This window comes from Numida meleagris, chromosome 5 (assembly GCF_002078875.1).
Source record: "Numida meleagris isolate 19003 breed g44 Domestic line chromosome 5, NumMel1.0, whole genome shotgun sequence".
Taxonomy (NCBI): Eukaryota; Metazoa; Chordata; class Aves; order Galliformes; family Numididae; genus Numida; species Numida meleagris.
In genome coordinates, this window is record NC_034413.1 from 8752241 (window position 1) to 8777877 (window position 25637).

General features: G+C 40.3%; 1 protein-coding gene across 3 annotated transcripts in view; it reads right to left on the bottom strand.

Annotated features, from left to right (window-relative positions):
• The window catches only part of VTI1A (vesicle transport through interaction with t-SNAREs 1A), a 253033-nt gene that overhangs the window by 116327 nt on the left and 111069 nt on the right, over positions 1-25637 (bottom strand). The window contains exon 6 of one of the 3 annotated variants that reach the window (XM_021399471.1): positions 98-1757. The exons of the other annotated variants lie outside the window; for them this stretch is intronic. Within the exon in view, the coding sequence (XP_021255146.1) occupies positions 1636-1757 (122 nt within the window). The 3' untranslated portion in view covers positions 98-1635. Of the gene's footprint in view, positions 1-97; positions 1758-25637 lie in introns of those variants that run through there. 3 annotated transcript variants of the gene reach the window in all.

A 25637-nucleotide genomic window follows, 5' to 3' on the forward strand; every position in this document is an offset into this window, starting at 1 on the left:
TTGTGAGCTCTTTCGTCCCCACCCCTCCCCCCCCAACAAAAAAAAACCAACACCACAACAGCCTTTACAACTTTAATTATCGAGCTCATATTATCTATTTTATTTGAAATCTTATCATGGAAGCTACCCACCTCTTTTTTTTTTCCTCTGTTTTTCTTTAAATGGAAGGAAACATGAAAACAGAACTGTCCAGCTGGATTAGACATTTATGAAACGTATTGCCAACAGTGAGCTGTCAAAGCCAGCAATCAAATGTAACCCTGGCAAAAAGAATGGAGACTGCTATGAAGAGTTTTACTTAGAGGAAACTATCAAATTGTGGTTTTTTGTCCCGATTCTCCTTTCCTGCACCAGCTCTACACCTTTTTGCTGCCTGTTCCTTGAAGTTTACTGTTGGGTAGTAGAAATACTTTCTGTGTTCCAGAATTGATTGTTGCTGTCGTACAGTGCAAAAGACCTGACCGTAAAAAATTGTGGTTCTCCTTCCAAAAGTTAAGCTCCACAAAACTGTGAAGTAGGTATTAATAAAGAGATCTCCACAGTATTCCCAGGATTAAAAAACAACCAACTATACAACAAGAGGGTAACATTTGTATTCTGGCCTTATCTATTCTGCAGGCTACCTACACTTCTAGGAGTCTCTCTCCACCACCAAGTGAAAGCAATGCTACATAATTATTTTCTAGCAATGCCATGAAGATTTATTAATTTCTATTTTTAAAGATTTTAAGAATGCACATTCTCTCTGGTTTACATGCAGTCCTAACTTTAACGCAACAAACAAAAAACCAGGATCATAACACTGTATACTTTGTGATATATGTATGTTTTTCTCTTAACAGAAAATCAACTTTTAGTTAAAGAATGTGACACAAGGAGCCACAGAAACAACAGTAGATTCACATAATAAATAGATGTAAGAATATTCAGCTGAACAGTTCGATTTCATCATTCTGGATTTTGAAAGTCACTGTAGCCTTAAATTTTAACCAGAAGAGAAAATTTATAGAATACTGGCTAGTTTTCCTCATTTAAATTGAATCAGCCATTACAGTCAGCAAGCTTCCCGCCCCACACAAGTAAATAAAGAAATCTGTATCTATTCTAATTTAAAAACTCTAATCTTCATTAAAAACATAGTTGATTTCATTAGAGTTCCATCTATTATATGCTGTAATGATTTAATTGTGCCTATTAGACCTACAATATTCCTAGAAATGGAGGAGTTGCAGCTGGAGGACAGCACCGCTCAATTCTAGGTAGAATAAATTGTGAAGGAGAAAAGAGGCAAGATCTCAAACCAAGTATTCCAATATGACAAATAACTCTTCTTCCTGGGCTTTGCTTTTGTAGAAATGAGAGAAGCATTTAACTCTCCTACTCTGCAAGTAGCTGGAAATGTACTGCATATTTTAATAATGACATCAAATAACTTGCTAATTCAGGATACTTTAGCCAGCCATGCGTCCTAGTGAGAGACAATGCATGAGCCCTTTAAAGTATCCACAATACAGAATATGTTCCTTGATAATATCATTAAGGCATGATGACATGTAGCAAGCAATTGCTGGCAAAGGTCAATAACCTGATCCATTTATACAACGAATGCCTGTTAAAACAGTGTTTAAAGAACAATCAAATGATTGATGACCATAAGCTCTGTGTTGGCCATGATGTGCCGCGTGCACATCCAGCATGTTCTGCAAGCACCACACGTCCCTCTTCTGCTATGGGTTGGACTGGGGGAAAACCGTGTTCTGTTAAAACCAAAGCAAAATTGTTAGACAAAAACGCTGACAACACTAATTGAGTGAACAAAGCTCTGAAGACAAATTTGTTAGCACTGCGCAGTAAAAACAGGCAATGCTTCTGATCCAATTGAATATAGCTCAGTTTGGAAATAAAATGCTCAGGGCAGAATTGACAGCAAGCATCCTCTGAGCTCCATGACACAGTCGGTGAAAAAAAAAAGTGACCATCCCTACCACTGATTTTTAAATATGTTCTTTCATTTTTAATTCAAACTGATGTATAAAAATGCCATTTCAATTGACGCCAGCTTCAAAAGTCATTGTCCAAATCCACAGGCACCATTTGTTGTGTTGTTTAAGAAAAAAATGGGGGAGGGGGGGAAATTTCCAAAATACTTTTGTTGTTTTAATCTGCCAGCAACCATTATTCTATCAACAGTGTGTTGTACACTTCTCAAAATTTAGCCCTCTTTTCTGAAGAGTAATTAACCTAACAGCTTCCTGCAAGTCATTTTTCTGTCTCATCAGAAAAGCACGGTGACCTGTATGTTCTATAGGACAGGAATGCTTCCCAAAATTGTCATCTGGTCCCTTCACAGAATTAATTATCTCATTCTAAAGTGACCACACTCCACTTTCTTCGAACAAGACTGTTCTTGAAAAATCATTAAAATATATACATGATCACAGAAATAACAAAATAAACATGATCCATTCAAAGCATTTGATATTTTATAACCATAATGGTTCTGCCTTTCATGAGATAAACACACCGAGACCACATTGTGCTGCTGATGTGCACCCTTCAATTAAAGAGCACTTGTGCTCACGAGCCAGTTCCTCATGGAGGTGTTGATTTAAGTGGCAACCATCAGAATCAATGGTATAAAAATAAACTCCCTGCCATTTTGCTGCATCCACAAACAGGCGTGGCCTGATCTTTTACTAAGACAAAAAGACACGCAGGGACTGTATCTCAGCATGAGTCACAAAATAAAATTACAGTCCTGCACTACACTTGTGTGACTTCCTAAAATATGATTCCTAAGCCGGGGTAGAAGACAGTGCTGCTGGTTAGTGCAGCTGGAAGCTGGAACCACTGCCCAGCAGAATCCCTTCTGCATCTTGGTACAACAACAAGGCCTATTGCTGACTTGTTTTAAGGAAACAAAAATTGACACTGAAAAGCACTTTGTGACCATTCTTGGAGCCCCATCAATCCTACAGAACTGCAGAGTTTCTGAGTGACATGGTAACCAGAGTTATACTGGAATTCTATTTAAGAAACACACGTATGAAGACTCATCACTTCTTTACCAGCAACCCCTCATCAGTGAGGAACACAGCTAAAAGAAAGCAGAAAACGGTTAAAGCAACAGTGAGCTACACACTGATTACTTTCCCATCTCACCCTTGGCAATGATGGAAGTTCAGTCTGCTCATTAACACACACATGCAAAAAAACTGATAAAAAAGGATGCCAAGTGCTCCAAGTTAGTTTAAATTTTGAAAGCTAACACCAGTTGACTTACAAAAGGAACCCATCCTGTCTCCATCCTGTTTGGCTCTGTAGTTGAAGCCTCCTCTGCCTACATCTTTTAATCACTGACACCAGAAAAGATTTCTTGCCACTAGACACCAGAGGCACATCACACTTTTCACCCCAAGGGTCCAAAGACATTCCAGGGAGTCAATCTGTTTGCTGTGCCCCATCTTTAGAAGCCAGGTTTTCATCCATCTTGCTCTACCAAGGAGATCAGCCCATTTCCTTTTCCCGTGATACAATCCCATTTCTTCCCATCCCCTTTGTCCTCCTGTCCGGCTGCTCCCACCAGCTCCTCCTGGCTCCTCTGTCTTGTCAACCAGAACGTGAATGCAGCCCTGTAGCCTGCTGGTTTCATTACAAACTGCAAAACCAGAGACTCATGGTTTCCAGAGGGAAAACGGAGACAGAGGAATGTCATGGTTCTTCAGCAAGTCAGAAAAAAGCAGTGACAATGACCTCCCCCCTGACTTCCAGATTCTTAGGAAATCATCTGCCATAAGGCTGTGCATTTTTAATTTCTGTGAAGAACAGCGGAGGAAGGCTCTTTGGGAGTGTCATTGTTCCCTTTTCTCTCTTTACACACCCACCAACAAAACAGAGCAATGCCCATCTCCATCAGGGCACCTAACATGCTGCAGACATGTTAGCAAAATTCCACATGTCAAAAGAAAACAGCAGGACATTTCCCTCGTAATTATTACACGTTCACGAGGAGAAAAAGAAAAAAAACACCACAGTTTTCAGGAGCTAGGACTCTTCCACTTTGCATTGTTACACGTTCTCCGAAGATGCTGGAAGAAGCGCAGTTTGCCTCTCCCAGTGTTATCGGCGCAGAAATCGGTATCTCTGACTCTGCCCGCACCGGGGAGCAGGAGCGAGCCTGAGCTCAGGGCGCGGGGCTGCAGGGCAGGGGCTCACTGCAGAGCCAACACCAATAACATCTGAGACCCGCAGTGAAGGTAAGCTTGCTGTGGGAGCATGTGTGGATAACTCTCAGCTTCTCTCTACATTAAAGAGCACTACAATTTGTTGGGTTTGCTTTTTTTTTTTTTTTTTCCCCTCTTTTTTGGCCTAGGGAAAAATCTACCTTCACTTTATTAATAGTGAATTCAAATGGTTTTTCTGCTGCAATTTAACAACTTTTTTTTCTTTCCTGCACAGAGACAAGATATTCTTCTCTCTCGATCACTTCAACGTATTTGTTCTGCATTATTTTTTCATTCGCTGTTATCCCGGAGGCTCTCAATGTTTAAATAGCTCGCTCCCTCCCTCCCATGAAAAGCTGTGCACTAATATCGATCAACTTAGGCTGGAAGTTACTATGAGGCATTTTTCAATAATCAGCCTGGCTGTTCTGAGAGTGCCTTGAATATAACCCTTAGGTAAACAGCATAATACACAAGGAACGTTCCCTCAGCAAGCACATCTCTGCAGATGGCTGCTAACGCTCTGCCAAACAAAGAAGTTGGTGCTGACTTTATACTGCGCAGGTCACAGGCAAAGTCACAACAGCTAATGACATCCTTATTCCTATGCACAGAATTTAGCCTTCACAGCAGACTTGTGCATTTAACAACATAATAGTTATATGCCCTTCAAACAAAGGGTCAGACGGTAAATAATCACTTAATGAGTAACAATTTATTTTAACTAGAAAGAAAACAATAATCACAAAATCCCACTCTTCTAAGAAGACAAACCTGTAGCTGTACAACATTCCCAAGGTTTTGCTATGTAAAGGACTTTTCTCAGTGAATTACAGTGAATAGAAACTCTCACCTGGCTGAGAGGAAAGCAAGAAAAAAATAATTTGAAACTAAATAATTAAAAACAAATTATAGGAAAGTGATGATGCACGCATACTTTATGTGAAGAAATAGCCTCTCCTGCAGAAAGATGAGTAAGCTACTCTAAATTCTTAGGCCTTCCTTTAATTCACCCTTGATTTAAAATTCCAGTCTTATTCTGTTTTTACACTGCTTCATTAATCAAAAATCAGAGAGAAAAGTGATTGGAATGAAATACTTGAAATCATTCATACTTTATGCCTTACATAGTCACATTCACCGGTTACTTCACATAGTACTTAATTCTAAAATGGAAAACATAGGGAGTTTCAAGTTCTCCTCTTAACTCAGAAGCATCCAGTTGTGCTATATTGTTTGTATAGCTCTGAGGAATCCTTAAAAGAAAAGTTTGTGTAAACTGAAATGGCAAAAATGTCCAATGTAAAAATAGTTCTTTGCACACTGTAAAACCAGTGATGTTCACACCCAACAGTGGGCGAAAGATAAACATCTTATAAGTAAATAACACTGAAATAGATGGCTCCTATGAATCCTGGAGACAGCACAAACTGTTTTGTTGTTTTAAAAAAAGATTATGCATAAGCTAATTCATGTGACTTTAATGACAATTTCTGAAAGTATTTTCAGGTCAACATCTCTGCCTGAGAGTGCATGCAAAGCCCACTATGTATGCAGTGCTCTGCCGGCATTACCCTCAATACCATCCTCTCCTACTACTGGGGAGTGAGTGGTACGGTGGCCATCAATGGTGACAGCACAAAGGGGAGTGTGAGACACCAAAGCTTTGGAGATCCCTATACGCTCTGCATGGGGATGCACGTGGGGGCAGCCATAGAGCCGAGGTGCAGTAAGTTCAGGTCTCTTTGCAGCAAACGTGGTTGAGGAGAACAGCACATAGCTTGCTTCTCTCCCCACATGGCATCATCTTAACCATCAAGAATAAATGGGGTTAGAGCAATTCAGGAAAAATTTGTACTCTGGCAAATGCAATTCAGTGCAGGTAAATGCAGGATAAAAACTGTAAGATAAAAGATTCCAAAAGAAAGCCTAGACATTAGGGGAAAGTGTTCAGAGGCATAATGATTGAAGAGAGATTTAAGTGTCCTCCTGGGTTATGAAAGTCTTAAGCTAATGGATAACTGCAGTGGGAAAATAGTGCTGCATGGTGAGCTATGTAACTAGAGGAATATAAAGCAAAAAATCTGGTAAATGAGACCGACTGGAAGTCTTATGCATGGTGCTGCATCTAGTGTGGCTCATCCTGTGACAAGCAGTACAGCAGAAACTCTGCAGAACGGCAGGAATGAGAGCTGGACACAAGAGCAGTGAGGGAACAAACCTAAGAAGAGCATTTATGCTATGAGGCACAAAGACCAGAGCCTCATCCAGAGCATAAGGACTGTGTTTCGCAGCCTGCTGCAGTCAGCCCCGTGGCATGCAGGAGCTGCAGGCCAGCACTGCTCTGTTGCAGTATCCTGCTTCTGATTGCGTCTTGTGAGAGAGCAGACAAGAAGCCACAGAGAGAATCTACACGAGGTCGCTCAGATGCCTTTGCTGTGAATGTATGCTCTTGCATAAGACAGATTAAAAATGTTTGAAGAGCAGACAGAAAGGACAAACAGATCGTAATACCCACAGACAGTACAGCTTTCCTTATCCTTAAAAAAGAACAAAATACATCAACATTAAATTATATGAGGCAACAAGCATGTTCTATGCTTTGAGACAGGGAGCAAAACAAAACAAGAAAAAAACCATCCCCAGTGTGTCCCACAACCTGGGAAACATTCAGAGTCATCTACAAAAGGGGAAAAACTTCCATGGAAAATACAAATTATGTTGCTCAGCCCTTTAAAACAGCGTCTGTTCAAATTATTTCAGGACATGGTTGGTACACTTTCAACCATAACTTCACACTTTGGAATGACTTCAGCATAGTCATTTGAGAAGCTGCAGCTTGCTCAGAGCATGGTGTGCTTGTGCTGAGCTCTCCCCATCTCTGTGCCATTTGGCTCTGCTAAAACCCCTCCTCCTGCAGCCCCCTCAGCAAAAGGAGGTAGGGCTGAGGGAGATGCACTGAATAAAGGTGCTGCCCATCCCTCTATAAATTCGGATGTTCAGAGATGCTGTGTAGAAACTAAGTCTTGTTGAAAGGAATGTAGGGTCTGATTCAGCACTTGGCATGATGTCAGAACTTTGACATGTTCCAAGCACTGTGTATTAAAAATTGGCGTCAATTTCCTCTATAGCCCATCTCAAATTCAGAACATAAAGAGTGAGAAAGGTAAGAATTTTCAATAGAAAGAGTGAAGCCTCACACACTTCCGGAATCTTGCAACCAGACAGAGATGTAGGGCAGGAGACACTTCTAGGGCACTTCCCCAAGCAGTTGCTGAAAATCAAGATGCAGTTACCAAAAATTAATTCCAAGTTCAACTGGGTACAAAACCTGAAGCAAGAAACGTGCACTCTGTTTGATCTCTCCTTAAACTTACTGAACTCCTTTATTAAATGAACAACTTTCCACCTGAATTGACAGGAGACCACATGCAAACTGATGCTCGGTTACCAAGCTCAGCACAACTCTTTGCAATGGGAGCCCTGAATTCCAGAATTAAACCAAGTCAGCCTAAAAGTGAACTCAGTGAGTCTAATCCATTACGATTCTCTAAGCACAAGAGTACCACCACACTCACTCCAGGCCCCATCCTGCCTTCACCTGGATGGAGATGGCTTCTCCTCCCATCACTACTGGACATCTGGCCTTGGCCGCTGGACTTTGGGGAATATCAGGTTGCTGCTACAAAGGTATGCTCGCAGGAAATTTTAAAGAAATATGTTGTGAGAATGCTTTTACAACTTCCACCTCTACACCCACTCCATCCTAAAATCCATTTCTCACTACCGCTTCTCCAAAAGACAAACTTATATATATATAAAACCACTAGCAGGAATCCCCTACTGCCTTCACAATAAAGTCAGTCAGAGGCAAGATTCTTTCTCACAGATCTTATCCCTCTAAGCCATCAGACTGACTAAACCACTATCCTTTGATCAATAGGGAGCTAAGTGAGAATTTTCAGAAAAAAAACCTTTAAGCAAAATAAAGTTGCTTCCTTATTACACACAGGCCTCACTGCCCCCCAAACTAGAACAGAAATGGGAGTTTTGTTTCATTTTTATTTTTCTGTGTTTTAGTTCAGAACTTTTTCAGTCTGGATGGAAGACAGAATCAGTAGTGAGAGCATGAGGTGAGAATAAGAGAATACATTACCTCCACTGGATACAATGAGTGCATCAAAGGCTGAGAAAGTGGTCAGTTGTGAGAAACAGTGAACCATGCACTAAATATCAGCATTTGGTCATAGTCAAAATGCATCAAAAAGTGGGGATAATTAACCCTCTGCAAATGTAAATGTGTTCTAAGTAAAGGCATGCTAACACAATGGTCTCACCTGCAGCATAGAATGAGGAGGGATTCTTCTAGCCCTATTTTATACTGCCCGTGCTGAAAGCAAAACCTGAGCCACCAAGTAGTTTCATGTGAGAAACTGAATTTGGACATCAGACTTCTGAGATCCTATTATAGCAATCACCAAGCGTTAAAAAGACAAAACATCTTTTCAGAGATCACTGCCAGACAGCAAAGAAAATGACTCTTTAATAATATCGGATCAATTTTCTAGCTAACCTGCCCCTAGTGGAAACAACATAAGACAGGTTCCCAGAGACTCAGCATTAATGATGGGGCCGTGCAATGATTATCATATGCTTCCATGGACATAACAAAATTGCCTGGGGCAACTTTCATATGAGGGCTGGATTGCAAGCTGTCTGCCTTCCTTCTTCCCCATTGCCTGAGCCATCTCCTATGCCTTTTTTCCCTTCCTGTTAAAGAGGTAAGGTTTCTCACTGTGGTACAGAGTACGTGTTTAAATGTATTATGGAAGAAATAGCTGATTTACTTGGAGCAGTCGAGACACTTAAGAGAGTTGGGCTCAGTTGCTGGCTCTGTAGACAATGTGCAACCTGATCCTGAGGAGGTCACTGGATGGTTTTTACGTGAGCTTCAGAGCCCACTGTGCTGTGCTCGGAGCAAACATCAAGCTTACATCAGACAGCTGCTCACAGCTCTCCTTACAGGCTCCCACTCTTTTCTAGACTCACGGGGCTGGGGTTCAGCACCACACTGTTATAATCATGCTGTATTCCATGTGAAGGTGTCTCACGCCCAGAGACTTTGTTGTGCAGGCAGAGCAAGCTCAAGTTTGCTTATGAAGTCCTGCACGGGCAATGTCCACACTGAGTTCAGACCCCATCTGAAATGAAGAACAGTAGTACGCCTGAACACAGGGGTGCTGAGGACAAATTGCCAACTGTGGATGAGACATTCTACACAAGTTCTAGTAGACTAACCATATTATTTTCAATAAAAGCAAGCATATTTGTCTCAAACTGCTTTGGGGCAGGATATAATAAAAAAAATGCACTAAAAAGTCCACAGGGAAGATTTAAGTGCAGGATAGTCCATAAGCGGGCCGTATTGTTGAATCTGACTAAAGCATGTATGTGACATTTGACTAAAGCACACGTCACTTACAATACTTATATTTGAGACAGTTTAGATTTTTCAAAAGTATTTCCATTCAGCTAACAGAAACATTTAGATACTCATTCATATATTTCACGTGCCTTGAAAAGCCCAAATAAGCTTAGTGGGTAAGTTTTGGCCCAACTGTTTTCATGAGGGAAGCAATAGTTATTCCAGTGCACTCTCAAGCCCTCCTTCCCTCAAATACAAACAGAAAAGCCTCAATCACCCCGAGAACGCACAAGAGACAATAACTGCTATTTCAGATGTAACCCCATCACTACTTGCTTCAGTTTCTATTGCTTTCCATGACAAAGAGTATTTCCTTTTTCGTACCAAGAGGGGTGGGAACATTTTGCTCACTTAAGAGCAGACTTAGCAGACTTTTTTTAGTAAGATTGCAGTGTACCCAGCTTTTTTTTTTTTTTTTTTTTTTGGTATGATCCCATCTATATTACAAACAGAATCTGGCAGCTATCATCTGGCTGATTAAGGAAGTTGAAAGTAAAACCAAGACACCATTTTTATACCACCCAGCCAACCTAGGTGTATCTCAAGACAACTCTTTTCAAGTGATGCCAGCATACTCTCAAGCATTAAAAAGATATGAAGCGAAATGCAATAAAACAACCAATAATTACTACAAACACAACACACATATGTACTGGAACCAAAGCCATACCTCAGTACTAGTGCATTCTACTAGAGAAGATGAGCTTAAAGATGGGCCGATACTGATATAATTTAATTCAAAGAAAAATATTTCTTTTTGCCAAAAACATACAAAGAAACATGAAAAAAGATATACTAGAGAAACCCCAGCTGTGCTGCCTTACACAACAGCAATATTTCAATTTTAAAATTAAAAAAAAAAGCAGCAAGCAAAAAGTCTTCTCTTTTTGAAGTGCTATCAATATTTTTTTTCATTAAACGTAAGCTATCAAGCTACAAAAGTATCCTTATTTTTTCTTTCACATTTCTCCTATCACTTATTTGTTTCGTATTATAGTAGAAAGCTAAATTGGGCATTTATATTTTGCAGTTAAACCCAAGCAGGTAGTGGCATCATACTTTAAATATAAATATTGGATAGAAAAGCAAAACCACCTCTGCACATATTCATTTCTACTCGTATTACTCTAGTGCTTTAGTGATTTGGTTTTCAAATTACACGTGCTCCATACACTTACCCAAGCTTAAAATATTTTTTCAACAATTAATTTCATAAGTTGGAAAAAAAAAAAACACCACAACCAAAAAAGTTTCTTCTGACATCACAACTGTCTGGGCTTGTGCTTACAGCTCTGCACCTGAATTCTGGAGTTTAGCTCACAGCTCTGTCCCATATCCAAGATATCATCTAACTGTGTCCTTCCCAACACAGGGATGGTGACTTCCTTCTCCTGTCTGTTGACATTGCTCAGAGCTGGGAACAGGGGCTGACTCCTGCTGCAGGCTTGCAGACCTACTCTGGCCCTTTAGTCTTGCTGCAATGGGCTGGATGCCAGCCTGCTCCCTGCACAAAAGACATAGAAGTCTGACCTCTCTTTGGGTTTTATTAAACACCAGAAAAAGAATGGAAACTAAACCCAAGGAGGCATTAGAGGGAGGGGTAAAGTACTTTAGTGTAAAATTAAATGCAGAGATTTGATTTCAACAAGCAAGCATTTAAAGAGCAAAAACACTGTAAAGTCACCTATTCACTTTTCCCAATTGAAAATTTAACCTGGGAGAAGACAATAAAGAACATGGGGACAAGGAACTGAGAACAACAGGGCAAGCTATGCTTTATTATTTTAAATATCATTAGTTTAGCTTCTAAGCAACAGACATATGAAAAGCTTCAGATGAAGCGAAGCACACGGATCTCTGCATCTCACTTTCAATCCTAGGGCAACAAATAATGGCACAGATAAGAAATGTTACATGAGATGCTCACTTCTTTGTTTCAGTTTAGAAAAAAGCAGCAATCCTACTAAGAGCATGCACTGCTTTGCAGATAACGGTGGGGATCAACAGAAGCCTGAAAATGACACAATTTGAAAAATCCAGGTACAAGCAACAAAGTACAGGGAACAGGTGGCTATTAGCAATATGGTAAAATATGGGACAGTGGGGGTTAATGCTCTCGCCTTTCAACTCTGCAGTATTAAGCCATACTGCAGCAAAAGTTAGTTTGTACTTCTCCTACTAACACACCTCCAAATCTGCCTGAGGATTTGAAGGGCAAGAGGCCACGGGACTGAGGTGTGCAGGCAGAGCTGCAGGAGAAGCCTCTGTCAGACGTGTCAGCACTGCGCGGGTCTGGCCAGTGTTAAGGGCTTTCCTTCACAAGCTCTAGTTTCTCACACACCAGAAATATACAGGAGAATCACCAAGCACATATGGAACTTTTAAGTCCAAGCAACAGCTAAACATTAATCCTGCGCTGGGGTACTGATGAAAAATAACCTGGCCATCTCCTTTGTGCGTTCTGAGGTTCCCGTATGGAGTTGGGGTCCCCAGAGAGAACACCAACAGGGCCAGCTCCGCAGCTAAGCTGTGCTTTTCCACCTGGGGAGCCTGGGCTTGGCTTTCTCCTGGAGTCTGTCTCTCCCAGGGTTAGAGAGGATAGAGAGAAAGCCCTAATGCTGCCCGATAGCAGCCCCTTGGGGCAAAGCGAGCTCTGAGGGTCCTGGTGGGATGGCAGAGAGGTGCAGCTGTGGAGGCACTGGGATAACGCAGAAGAAGCAGATTTTACTCCCCCTAAGAAAAGGGAACTAGGAGAATGCCCAGCAAGAAAGCAAAGCAAATGCTGATTTCTTTTTTATCTCCTCTATGCATCAAATTTCCTTTTACCAATCCACCTACTTCTTTGTCTTCAATGTCTAGCATGAAACTAGCTATCTTTTCTTAAGAGCGCAGTAAACTGAATGACCCTCCTATAAAAAGCACTGGATTTATAGTGTTAAAAGACCCAGTCCCAGAACCGTACTTCTGTTTACTTGAGAAGTATAAACCATTACCCGGAAAACAGAGAGGCCTTTTACAGAGACTGGAAAACAAATGGTATAAAAGCATTAAGATCTACATATCTTTCCTTCCCATACATTCAAAGCCATCAATCATATATAATCCAGAACATACGAGGTGCAAAAGTGCTAAAAAGGGCCCATTAAAATACAAGTCTTTCCAGGTGTACCACCCAATCACTAGAACTAAACGCAGAGCAAAAACAGCTCCCATTTATACACACAATACCATTAGTGGCAATTTATCATGTCTTCTTAAAGTGATATATAGCACGTTACGAAATTGCTCATTAACTCTCCCAGCAAAAGCTCAGCATGCCCCCATGTACTCAAGTGACTGTAATTGGCATTTCAGAGATCTTAGCTTAGAATTCATACTTATTTATAAAGCTCAACTTCCATAACCACCTTAACGTGCTTTTTGTAATATCGTTAACTTCGCATTTTTGAGTGAGTTTTCCTCTACATGCAACTCTTTCTTTTCACCTCCCAAACAGACAAAGTATTTGAATTAGGTTTCTTCTGATGCTTTCTTCATCTTTCTTCAAGAAGATCTGTAAAAACCCAAATCTGTGCTTTACTACAAATACAGAGACTTCATTAAAATAATGTTATTATATAAGACTGTAGAGCCACAAAATTCAGATTTTCTTTTAAATGGGAAAATATCTGAGATCAGGATCATAACCATCCTGCCACACAAGTACTGTTTGGTTACAAAGTCCCACACTTACAAAGCAGTTCAGCACATGCAAACGCTGCAGCCTGTGTTTGAGTCCTGTGTCTCCAAACAGGACTCAATGTGCAGGGATGGCTAAGGGCCAAGCGCAGCTAACCTCACACACGTCACGCTAGCACTGTCACACCCATGCCTTGCAGCCACTGCAGGATGACTTTTCAGCCAAAGGCCTTGCTCTCCTTCCCATGGGAAGACAAGTGTCGCCATCTCGTTCAGTTGGATGAGAAAGAGAGACATGGGGTTTGGCCAGCTCAAAGCCTCTCCCTAACGCAGTGCCCAAGCCAGGAGGTAAATCTCTCCAGAGAAACTCTGTCAACCCTAAATGGTCCCCCATCCAACAGGCCAGTGCTGCCTTGATGGGGAAGCCTTGAAATTACTACAAGCCTTTCCCTTTTCCCATTTAATCCCATTTAAGTCTTTCTACTATCTGTCTGATAGCAGGTGGTAAGGTTCACTGTCACAGGCAGAAATGTACAGAAATGTATTACAACAGATAAGCTTCCACTGAGGGGGGGAGAATACAGCTCAGCAGGCAAAAGTCAGTGAGAAGGAAATTCCCTCTGAGAGTGTCTGTTGCTTTACGGGTTAATACAGGGGTTCTCAAACCATTTCATAATTGCATCACTTCTTAATAGAAGACTGTCTTGCTGACACCTTTCCATTTGCAGTTGTCTGGACCACCTGCCCTCCCCATTTGCAACTGCATTACATTCCTGTGACTTCCTAGAAGAGCAACGCCTGGCTAGTAATCTGTTTAATCTTATCTTATGGCAATTTCACAGATTGAGACAATGAGAAGGACCTGCTTTTCACTGCTCACTATTACTTTTTGCAGGAACTGATGTTTATGAAGAAAGCTGAAAATTTGAGTCATTGTAATTTTTTTATTCCCCACCACAGACAGACCTGCTCAGAAAGAGCTGCCCCTGCGGTGCCTGTAGGGCACACTGCCCACCTCTACTGTGACTGCTTATGGACAGCTGCTCTGGACGTGGTGCCTTGTGACATCCTAATTAGCCCAGTGTTTTTGGTATATGAGTCCCTGTGGGAGGTTTTTCTGAAGTAAGGGACCTAAATGACTGCAAATAGGAGAAGAGCCCTGTTGTTGCCTCTTTAAAACTTCTAAGTCCAATTCTAAAATGATCCATTGTTGATGTTAAAAAATACAAAAATATCAAATCCTTCCACAATCACTTAGATAGCATCTTCAATAGCTCATTCACAAATTAATTGGAGTATGTCATCCTTTGTAGTGCACAGTCTATTATTTCTGCCAGGTGCACTGGCAAAAGCAGTATCTGCCTCATGCTTTAGGCAGCATTTCTCCCAGTAGAGGACATTTTCCTCTAAAGGACCTATTACAAGATTTAGAAGCAAGGCTTAAGCAAGACAGAAGCAGTACTGTCCTAGTCATGACATAATATTTTTGGATAAAACCAAGTCCAGCCACTGACAGCTGGAAACCAAAGGAGAGATGGCAGGCATGTCTTGGAGGAAGTCTTATTCTCCTCCTTACAAACAAAAGCCAAGACTCAGAGACAGAGTGACCTTACCATGATTACTAAGGATGCCTATGGCAGCAATGCTAACTGAATACAGCTCTTTGTGACTGAATGCAGCTCCCTATTTTGTAAGTCTAAAAACGGTTTCTCATGTTGCCTGTTCATATTTAAAATCTTAATCATGAATACATCAAGTAAAGTATCTAGTGTATTCATAGGATAGAAAATCAGAACACATTTAATACTGAAAGGAGAAAATGTCCTATCAAAAACCTAGGAACTCTGTTCAGTAACTTCTGCTAAATTTTCAATCCCTTTTTGCTCCTGGGCCTGTTTGGCAGCATTTTTGGGAAACACACACACTTCCTCAGGTGACCAGAACAAAGTCCACCCAGAAGTATGACACACAGCAGCCCACAGAACAGGTATATCTTAACATGGTTGTAGAATTTGAAAATACCAGTTTTATTGTGTCCAGAGAAGTTAGCATTTTTCTGTACAACTCTTGAGATTATTTTTGGATGGTTCCCAAAGCAATTCCACTGCTACCATAGGAACACACCTCTCAGCAAAAGGTCTCCTTGCCTTGTCCTTATGAGGTCAGTGAACCAATGGCTTGCTGGACATTTGATTCTGGCACATGTCTCCCAGAAAAACCACTTCAGGTTCTTGGAAGTATTTTTCATCATGAATATTAGTGTGGTTATTCAATACTTCTGCCTCCAGCACTTTATCCTGCTCAAGCATCTTGCAGTCTTCAGACTAACCCTGCCTCATCCTGAGTATCAAAAGGGCTAGAGAACAACTATTTAAAATACCTACTCATGCTACTACGGAACAGTGGTTTTGGAGAGTTTACACAAGTCTTAAAATGTGGTAAAAAACACATGCTGAACTAGTATCTCAAGACTTTCAGAACAGCACTTAATGCGCAGCTTTGCCAGAAAAAGTCAAGTGCGTTGGTGTGGTAGTTAAAATCCTTCCTTCTCCAGTTGATGACCATACGTGTAGTTGCTCCTTCCCTTTTGTCACATCCACATTCATCAGTGGAACAAAAATATAAATAACACAACAAAACAAGAACATAAGGTTGCTTCTTGGTTTACTACAGTGAAACATGAACACCACATACTATATTTTCAGCTTAATTCTTACCCAGTGTTCTTTTCATGCAAACATGTGAAAATAAAATAAAAAAAATAACTAACAAAGGCAACGCTATTTCAAAAGGGGTGCCCAAAAACTTTTAATTACACTGCTAAAGCAAGACCAAAGAATTAGATGTAGACTCCAATGGTCTCATCCATATACCTGTTTGTGACTGACAGGATGCCCACCTCTTTGGGAACCTTTCAATGTTTATATTTTTCACCATAAGGAAGAAATGACTACTATTGTTTTCACAATACAATTTGTGAGAAATTTGAATTCAGAATTCACACAGCATTGACTCAAGACACCATTGCCTTCCTGATTTTCTAATTCTCCCCACAAACCAGTGCTGCATCCATCCCATGAGGTCCTTATTTTGCCTGTGAACTCAAAGACAGTTGTTTCTTCCGCGTGCTCAGGACTGCGACCCGGATCCGTCCCTCATCACTCGTTCTTCCTTCCTAACTCTGTAGGCCCATCTTTGTTTTACTGAGGTATCTATCAATGTTTTGTAATTTGTTTACCCAGGACAGCTCAACTCAGATGGAGCGTTGGGTTTTCAGCAAGGTCCTGCTTTTGTTACCCAATTTTCCAGCTGGTTTAACAGAGGCCCTAGGAAGCCAAGTGACCTGCCCAGGTCAGGCAGCGTCGGTGGCTTGGAACAGATTGGGGCCCGCGATCCTCCTGGCTCCACACCCTGAGCTGAGCCACGCTCCCTTTTACAAGTTGTTCGACACTAGAGATAAATTGTGCCAACTTTTCCTTCTTGGCTACAGATATTAAACTAAAACCCCCAATAGATTCATTTACATGGTTGTTCCACTTCTGAGTACAGGCTTAAGCTATTTGGAAGTCATTAAAATCCCCACAACAATGCATCCAAGTGTATTTTTTCCTGCACCTTCTCTTCTTTCATTACAGCTATTCCACTAGCAGTCCAGTCTCCTGATCTTTCTCTTAAACTCAATGATCTGGCAAACGTTTCTACCTCAAGTGTTCGTATTTCCTCTACTACTTCCTTGTGGAAGAAGGAATGCAATTCATTTGCCACTTGTGCTTTGTCAAATTTTAATTGTTATTAATTTTCCACCTAACCACTTCCACTGAGATTTCAGCCTATTTGCAGCTTCATTTATCATGGGATTTCCATTCCCATCACACAAAAACAGCCTACTGTTTACAGCTGTTACACAAGTAAGGATGATTGTACAGACCTGGTATTACTACTGAATACTTTTTCACTTAATAGCATGTAGGCTATAAAAATGAAAAGCATGTTTCAAAATACACAAGATCAGGAACTATAGAATTCAAAGGTTTGACTCTGGCTCTTCTGAGATCTTGAATAATTTTCTTAGGCTTTCTAAATCTCACTTTGACTGTTTGTAAAACTCTGAATTTCCTACTTTATACAACTGAACTCAAAGTAAACTGGTTAAGGTTTGCAAAGATGGAAGTTGTTAAAAGGCTATTCCACTGGGAACATATACTTCCTAATATAGCCTCTCTCTTAAATTCCAGCTGAGCCACGTTTTGCTTCAGACCGAAAAATGGGTTTGGAAAGGTACACATGCTTTTTATCTGTAAGACTAATGTACTCCTAGAGTAAGGCTGAACAATTTCCTATAAGCTTTCCTTCCTTGAATAAATCCACTGGACTAACATTTTAAATTCCATTTGTATTTCAAACCAAGGATTTTGACAACAAAGGGAGTCTAATATTACTATTTCAGTGGTGTTTCAGAAAAAAAGTACATACAAAATGGTACTTGGTTACGGTTGGGGTTAGGCCAAATCAGTTTACTAAGTGTCAGAGGAGCCTTTTCCTTTATACACGTAATTTTCCTCCTTCAGAATAACTAGATTCACTATTATTAGATAAATATCTGATTTGTGGCAAGCAGGTGCAGGATGTAGATGTCTAGCTATGATATATTAGTCCAAAACTTATTTCAAAAATAACATACTCTACCTGAAAACACTAAAGATATTTCTGTCAACATCAGTTTAGGCCACTTCTGTAATTATGTTAGCCTCTACAGACAGAAGTCTATTTCCTAACTTTGCATCCTTATTTTTTCATCCACCATTTGAGAACAAATGTGTATATTAATATGTCCAAAATCCATTTAAATTGGTAAAAGCAACCCATTCATGCTAAGCCTGCTTACTCTCCTTTCAGTCACGACATAATGCATATTTACATATATACATTTAATCCATAAAATACCACAGACAGTCTTACTTCCTTTAGTGAAATCTAGCCAATACCTGAACGGGTAATTTATGTCTGCTATTATCATTACTTTGGCTTTCCTTTAACTCTGTTATTTATGTCCCTAATGATGTTGTCAGCTAGTTGCCGAGTTCATCAAATTCACCTAACCCCCCTAAACATGCTGTCTAGGGAGGAATTTTTGCTCTGTCAGGTAGACGGACCACATTCCTAATTGAAGTCACTCATCACAACTTCTCATGTTTCCATAAAGGTAGTTTCTGAACAATCACAACTCTCTAAAATCCTGTCAGTATTATTAAAGAATACTTTATTCAGCATGGATCTCTGCAGCATTCCTTTACATTTGCTGCATGCTTATCTGTAGCTTAGATATGGTTCTTTGTTAGTATTTGCATAAACTGAAGCTGTCATGACATAGTACTTACCAGGTAAGTGGACATGTTGGGGCCTGAATCAGAAGCACTCAAAGCCAAGCCAAAGAGCCCACACTATCAAAACCTGGAGTGCTTCATTTAGCTTGGTGCTTAGAGACATGAACTTCAGGGTGCAAATACTCCCTGTACCACTTCTGTTGCTATTTCAAGGGCTGTGGCATGATGCTCACAGCAAGAATCATGGAGTGCTTGGTGAATATGGACCAGTCACCAGCTTTTTACCCTCCTTTAAAGATCATGGGGAATGAGTCTTTATGGGCCCATAAACCTATTTTGGACTTTTGCTTTAGAATGCTTGGAACCATACAGGAGACTAAAAAGAAGAAATACACTGGGTCAGGGGGCTTTGAATATGAACTGATTCAGAGTGCAATTTTTGTTTGCGGTGGCTCAAGTACTGACCAAACACAATATGCTTAGAGCGCACTGTGAAAAAACACTGGAAAATGTAAAAATGCTGAAAACCGTAAAGAAAAGCTATGATAACATACCACTGCTTTAAATAGCAATGACACCTACAGCCACATGAGACACCGATGTTATTCAAGGCATTCATGTGAGGCTGGCATTATGGATAAAGGATCTATGGGACGCTGACAGATAATCCTACGTCATCTCAAAAAGCCATACACCTGTATGTTTGGGCAACAGATGTAGGTCTAAAAAAAAACAAAACAACAACAACCCATTCTCACCCCTTCTCAATCTTTCCCTCAAATGCTTTTAGAAAGGCAACAAAGCCCAAAATGCCAAGGTGGTATGGTCTGGTTTGTCTTCACTGTCCGCAGGGTAAATCTACCATTACAGCAGATGAAGATCCAGTTGAGTCTCTCCTCTATGAAAATTTCCACTTTTTAAATTGCACTGCGATAGGCAGTTATTTCTACGGATCCAAAACCTTCCATTCAAGATGCTCCATGACTTTGTATCTCCTGCTAATGTACTCCTTGGGGAAGGTGCTATCCAGCAGCCCCCCCTATAGTTACTGATCGAAAATCATTAACCCACAATTCTTTTCAACTCTTGGTAATTGTGATGTTAAAAAAGGAAAAGTTTTGCTGCTAACAGTTGCAACAATGTATTTGCTTGCCACATGCGATGGAAACCTGATAAACAATATCTGTGCACTCCATCTGTTACACTGGATTGATCTGCAGATGAGATTCTTTTTAGAAACCTGCTTACCCCTGCTGGTGCTGCAAGCTTGAAAGAGGAAAAACACTTTCTTCTCCTTGTTCTCTTGTGTGGTGGTCGACCCTGTCTTCCTCTCCATTAGAACCCATCCTGCTGCCACAGATCTCACAGGATTTATATTGTTTTGATTCCTTTCAAACACTGTCTTGTTACCAACATCTGACAACAGTCTCTTGGGCTATCACGATTTTACAAACTGACCAGGCCTATCAGTCTCCATAAATCCCATGGGGATGCAGACCTGTGAAAATGTCTTTAACCATCCATTAAAGTACACAGTAGCTCTTGTATTATATAAATAGTCATGGGTGTTCTATACTTACACGGAGGAAGAAGCTGTAATTTGGGGAGGGGAGAAGGAGGGAAGTGCTTGAAAACTCTGCCAGAAGAGGTTGTTCTCTTAACACTCATGGCACATCAGCGAGCTCACTTGCTCACTGCACCGCTTGACGAGAACACACCATGGGTGGTCGCCTTGCTCCCCACCCCCTCTGTAATAGTGGAGAAAAGCCACAAAATAGTGAGTCCAATTTAGGCATGACCACACAGGCTGGTTTCTCACGAAGTTGGGGAAATTTTAGCCCTGCTCTTCAAACAACAATGCCCCGAAAAACAACAATGCAAAGGCATGTCTACAACTGAAAAATCCAAAACATATTGAGTATATGCAACAAAGCTGTTGGAAGACATGGTTTTCATGAAATACTTTAGTCCCCTGGCCTCATGGTAAGTGTAAAGCTTACTATTATAATCTATGGGTGTATGACATGGTTATATGTAAGTCCCTCTACATGGGGATTCAGACAGAAATCAACACTTCTGCATAACAACTGAAAGGCAAAATTAGAACAGTTATAAGAGCAGGGCTGCATCTAACTTCCCCATTTACACAATAGTACCAACAAATCAGATTTCTTGCTGTGAAACTAACTCACCTGAATTAATGAGTTATTTTAAAGCAAACTGCAATTACTATTTGCGAGAGCTGCTGAAAAAACACTCTTGCCAAATCAAACAGTTTGCTTTGAGTGTCAAACGGGGCTGGGGGGAGAGGAAAGAAGAAAAATGGTTAATAGTAGGGCTGTTGCTTTTCCCAAGCGCAGCAAACTGAGCCTAATTGATGCTGACGCATGACAGACTCGTGTGTACAGTATTGCCCAGGCTCTGACTGAAGCTGCTGACAGAGGGTAAATGGTGCATGGCAGCTGGTCCTGCCCTGGCCTGGCATGGCAGCGTGAGCACACATTGCCTGTCAGGAGATATCATCAGGGCTAATGAAGGGCAGCCCATATTTTTAAAATTCTTCTCACTGAGTTTTGGATCAGACTTTGCACCATAAAGCCTTCTCAACCTTTTAGTGCTTGGTTAAGGATATGTGACACTTATTTAAAAATTAATTCTAATCAATTTAAAGTTAGGAAACTAAAAGCCAGAGTATCTCTGTGTGAGAAAGAAAAAGCGTGTATGAAGATGGAAAGACATGGCAGAGGGAAGTGGGAAAGAATAGAACGAGAGGAAAGAAATGCAGGAACTCATGCAGCTACCAACAACAGAGTGATGACAAGGAACGACAGCAATTTATCTGCCCACAGATATTCCTTCATAGCCGTTTTAAAACAAAACGTTGTACATTTCTGAAAGATTCATATGAAACGATTCCCTACAAACTCCAAATGCTTCCTGTTTTCCTGAATCCAGCCCATTGTCTGTAAATTGCAGCTCAATTATGCTATCAAAATGAGAGAAAAATGAGATAAAATCTGCCTCCCAGACCTTAGGCATAAAACTTAAATGTGGAACAAAAGAATTAGGACAAGAGAGACCATGTTACAAATATAGCTGATCACAAACTTCAAATAAAAGCTATGTTGGACCCTCAGCTCTGAATTCTCTGGGTCATATCTCTTTATGTTATTCTGCAGGGTAGTGAATGGCAGAGATATTTCTGGTTTAGCTTTTTCTGAAATATTCTGCTCAAAGATAAACAGAAAATACATATGCAAAATACACATGAGACATTTCAGGGTATTCCACTGACCAGCGCAGAATCATTTCTTGCCACAAAATCCCTGAAGGCGTTATCCTGGTTTCAGAAAAAATCCACGGCATTTTCACAACTGACTTCAGGATTTCAATAATTACTTTACGTTCCAGTAAAAAGAAGGTGCTTGGTTCTCATCTAACCCGGAATGGCTTATCCTCTGCCAGTCACTATTAGCTTATGGGGAGTAGTCCCTGAGTTTATCAGAGTGACAGGATTTGTCTCCTCTCCCAAGGACACCGATCCTTTTCTGCCTCTGTAGACCAAAAGGAGACACTTTGACAATGTTATAATGTTGTCTTGCTACTCCCTTAGGCCTCACAACTTTCTTTTCCATCCCATTACTAAGCAGAGCAGAGGAAGAAAAAAGCATCCAAACTTCTAAATTTGAGGGAAAAAAAGAAAAAGCAAACTACTCAAAAATTCAAGAATTGCTGTATTTACTTGATAAGTAAATGTTATTTATTTTTAGGCTTATCAACAAATCTAGTTAAATTTGCTAATTCTTTAAATAAAAATATGTTTGAAGTATGTTTTTTATTTAACCAAAGACAAGTGCTTTTGCTCTCATTCATTTTCAAAAAAATACATCTTCAAAGAAATGTTCATTCAATCACTATCTAATTGTTAATAATTCCTCTCAGAGATTGAGCATTCTTGCCCATTTGATGATTTGGAAATCAATTTGGCCAGAGTAGACTATACAAATAACACCACAACTGGTGACATACCCAGTCAACATCTACATAACTTAGGCTTTATCTAAGCAAAAATGTGTGTTATTTCTTTTGAAGTCTTTAAACATTTTCTTTTCTCCATAGAGTTTGACAAAAAGCCTGTAATGTTCACCTACTTCTTCCATTATAGGATGCATGTGATAAGACCTTCTCCCATATTTGTAGGCAAACACTATCATGCATGATTATATGAAAAGTGATACAAACATATTTCACTGTCTAATTCCACTGCTGTGAAGGTCTCAAAGTCTTGAAAGTAAATATTTCTTATTTTTGTAAAGATACATCTTTGCTTCCATTAGCTCTATAATCTCCTAAAAGATATGACCTCTGTCTAGTTTTAAGTGACAAGGTGTTTTTATTTTTACTTGATAGGGAGCAATACCTGGTGCACGTATGAAGGCAAGTAAACTGCAGAAACTCACTTCCTGTGTTTCTAAAATCTGCTTTTATGGAGCAATCTGTAATTGAACTTATTAACAAAGGGCTGCTGTCTCCTATCAGCCTTATGCTACCTCAGCTTATGCAGTATAACATGATTTTGCAAGTCTGGTTGAGGAAACAGCAGTTCTCTAAGGAGAAGAATAATTACTCCAAGTGTTTGACACCTGAGTCTGGTTTTCAAGATGGAGGTACAAAGTTGTGAGCATGGAAGTGCTGCCTATAGAGATTCAAAATGTGAACATTGTCACTAGGTTTGAGGATACAGCAGCCCACTATCAAAACCCAACTTCGTAACAAGCAACTATTTGTAAAGCTGCATGCAAATAGGAAGTATGTGTTGAGTGTGAGAAGGGTAAAATTTGATATAAAATTATATGCCTAAATATATCTATATAAGCACACACAGAGACCAATGCTTACATGTGAGTGTACGTACGTGTATTTGTGCATCTGTGTAAAAAGCACATGCAACTTGTTTGAAAAACTGGCTGAGAAAATTCTAATTGTCAAAGAAACTCTGCACTAACTGTTGCACCCTGGATTTAAACTATCATTAGATTTTGCCTCCTTATGGTTTGTTTTTACTTTTTAAACAGCATGCTTCTCTTTGGATTTCTGCTACAGGCATTTTTTTTAAACTCGTCACTCCCAAAATGATAAAAAACATTTTTGTGTCCACCAGGATTGTAAGATAAGGTCCTCTCTAGTAACATCTAGATGCATAAATGCCTGATACTGGGTTTCTAAAAAAAAAAAAAAAATCACACACATACACGATGCTAGTGTGCATATGCATGTGTGTGCATAAGCTATTTAAGCACAAATTGCCAGAATGTCAGTAAATTACTGCCAGAGCTGTAAGGCATTTACATACCTTAGGCATGAGCAACCAATTGGAACTTTTAATCTTTTAACAAGTTGCTGCTCAGTGACATAATAATGAATAAAATGAAGAGTAATGAAGTTGACCATAAAGCTTAGCAAATAAACACTGTACAGAAATATAACAATTCCTGACTAGCTCAGCACACAAAATCGATTCATGATTTGCTGCTGGTTACCATACGCTCGTGCCAAAACACAGTAACATCCTCCTGCCATTGCTTTTGGTGTGAATATTGTTGTTCTTGCTGCAGAACTCCTCACTGGCTGCCCTTGCCGTGCTGGGATCTGCTCTCATTACAGTTAGCCCAGCTCCAGATAGCTTTATCTTTTAGTATTGTTCCAAGGAAGTTTTTAGAAGCTTTCTTGTCTCAATACTCCTGTCAAGGAAGTCGTAGAAATCACCCCTAGGATTACTGACAGAAACTTTCATTTGTTTTAAATCTGAATGCATAGTCTGGTTTATCAGCACTGACAAGACAAGGTCATAGACCATGCTCTATTGTTATTCTCTCTCCTACCAAGAGTCCATGATTAAGTCACCTAAAATAAATTCCTACTTCTGTCAAAAGACATGGCAAATCACTAGCAATAGCTGCGAAGACGACTGACCATTCACTATCTTTTATGGTTAGGAAAAAAGTATGTCTAATAAGGTAATATACTTAGAGTATCTTTCGTAATTGTGACTGGCACACCCAAAACTCATCCCATTTTTATATATACAGCAAGTCTACAAGGTATCAAATTCGATTTTGTTGAAGACAAACTTGGTTCAGGTGTTCGTTATAATCCAGGCAACTAAAAAGGCAGGCTGGGATCTACAGAACAAGTAGAAGGATTCTGAGTTAGAATTCACCTATAAGATAGTAGCAGAAATCAGGGAAAGCAATAATGACCATAAGTCATCACTGAGTGATAAGACTGTCATGGTTTTGTGATTTTCGGTTATTGGTATTCCACATCATAACATCATGTAGTGGACATACCTAGTTCTCAGAAGAGAGGGACTACTACAGTCCCCACGGCACTTTGCTCCTTTGTTACCATTTTCCAGCCGGAGGGAAAAGATAGAAGCTCGCAGTATAAAAACTTGCAGATCACGAGACCTCGTCCCTTTTTTTCCGCCGTCTCTCGTCTTGGCAGCACCTCGCTCTCCAGCCGTCTTATCATCGGTAGTAGAGTAAGGCCTACCTTGATTTTGGGACATTCTCTCTCTCTGTATTGGATTTATCAGCTTAAATTGTAATTATATTGTATTATAGTGTGTTGTTTTGCATTCCGATATCTTATTTAGTAAATTAGTTTGTTTCTCCTCAGATTGTTGCCGCTGTTCTTTGCTCTCAGGGCCATCTCCCTACCCTTTTCCCCTTTTCCCTTTTCCCGGGACGTGGGCCCTTGGGTCCCCTGTCCCCTTTGTCACGGAATCGGGCCTAACGCCTGTAAACCGTTGACAAAGACTTTTGAGGTAGAAATCCACTCCCAGTTGAACTGATTTCCCTATCAGAAAACCTACCACCAAAACTTGTTCCAGCTGACAGCAATTGAGACAGAAAGGCTGAGGAT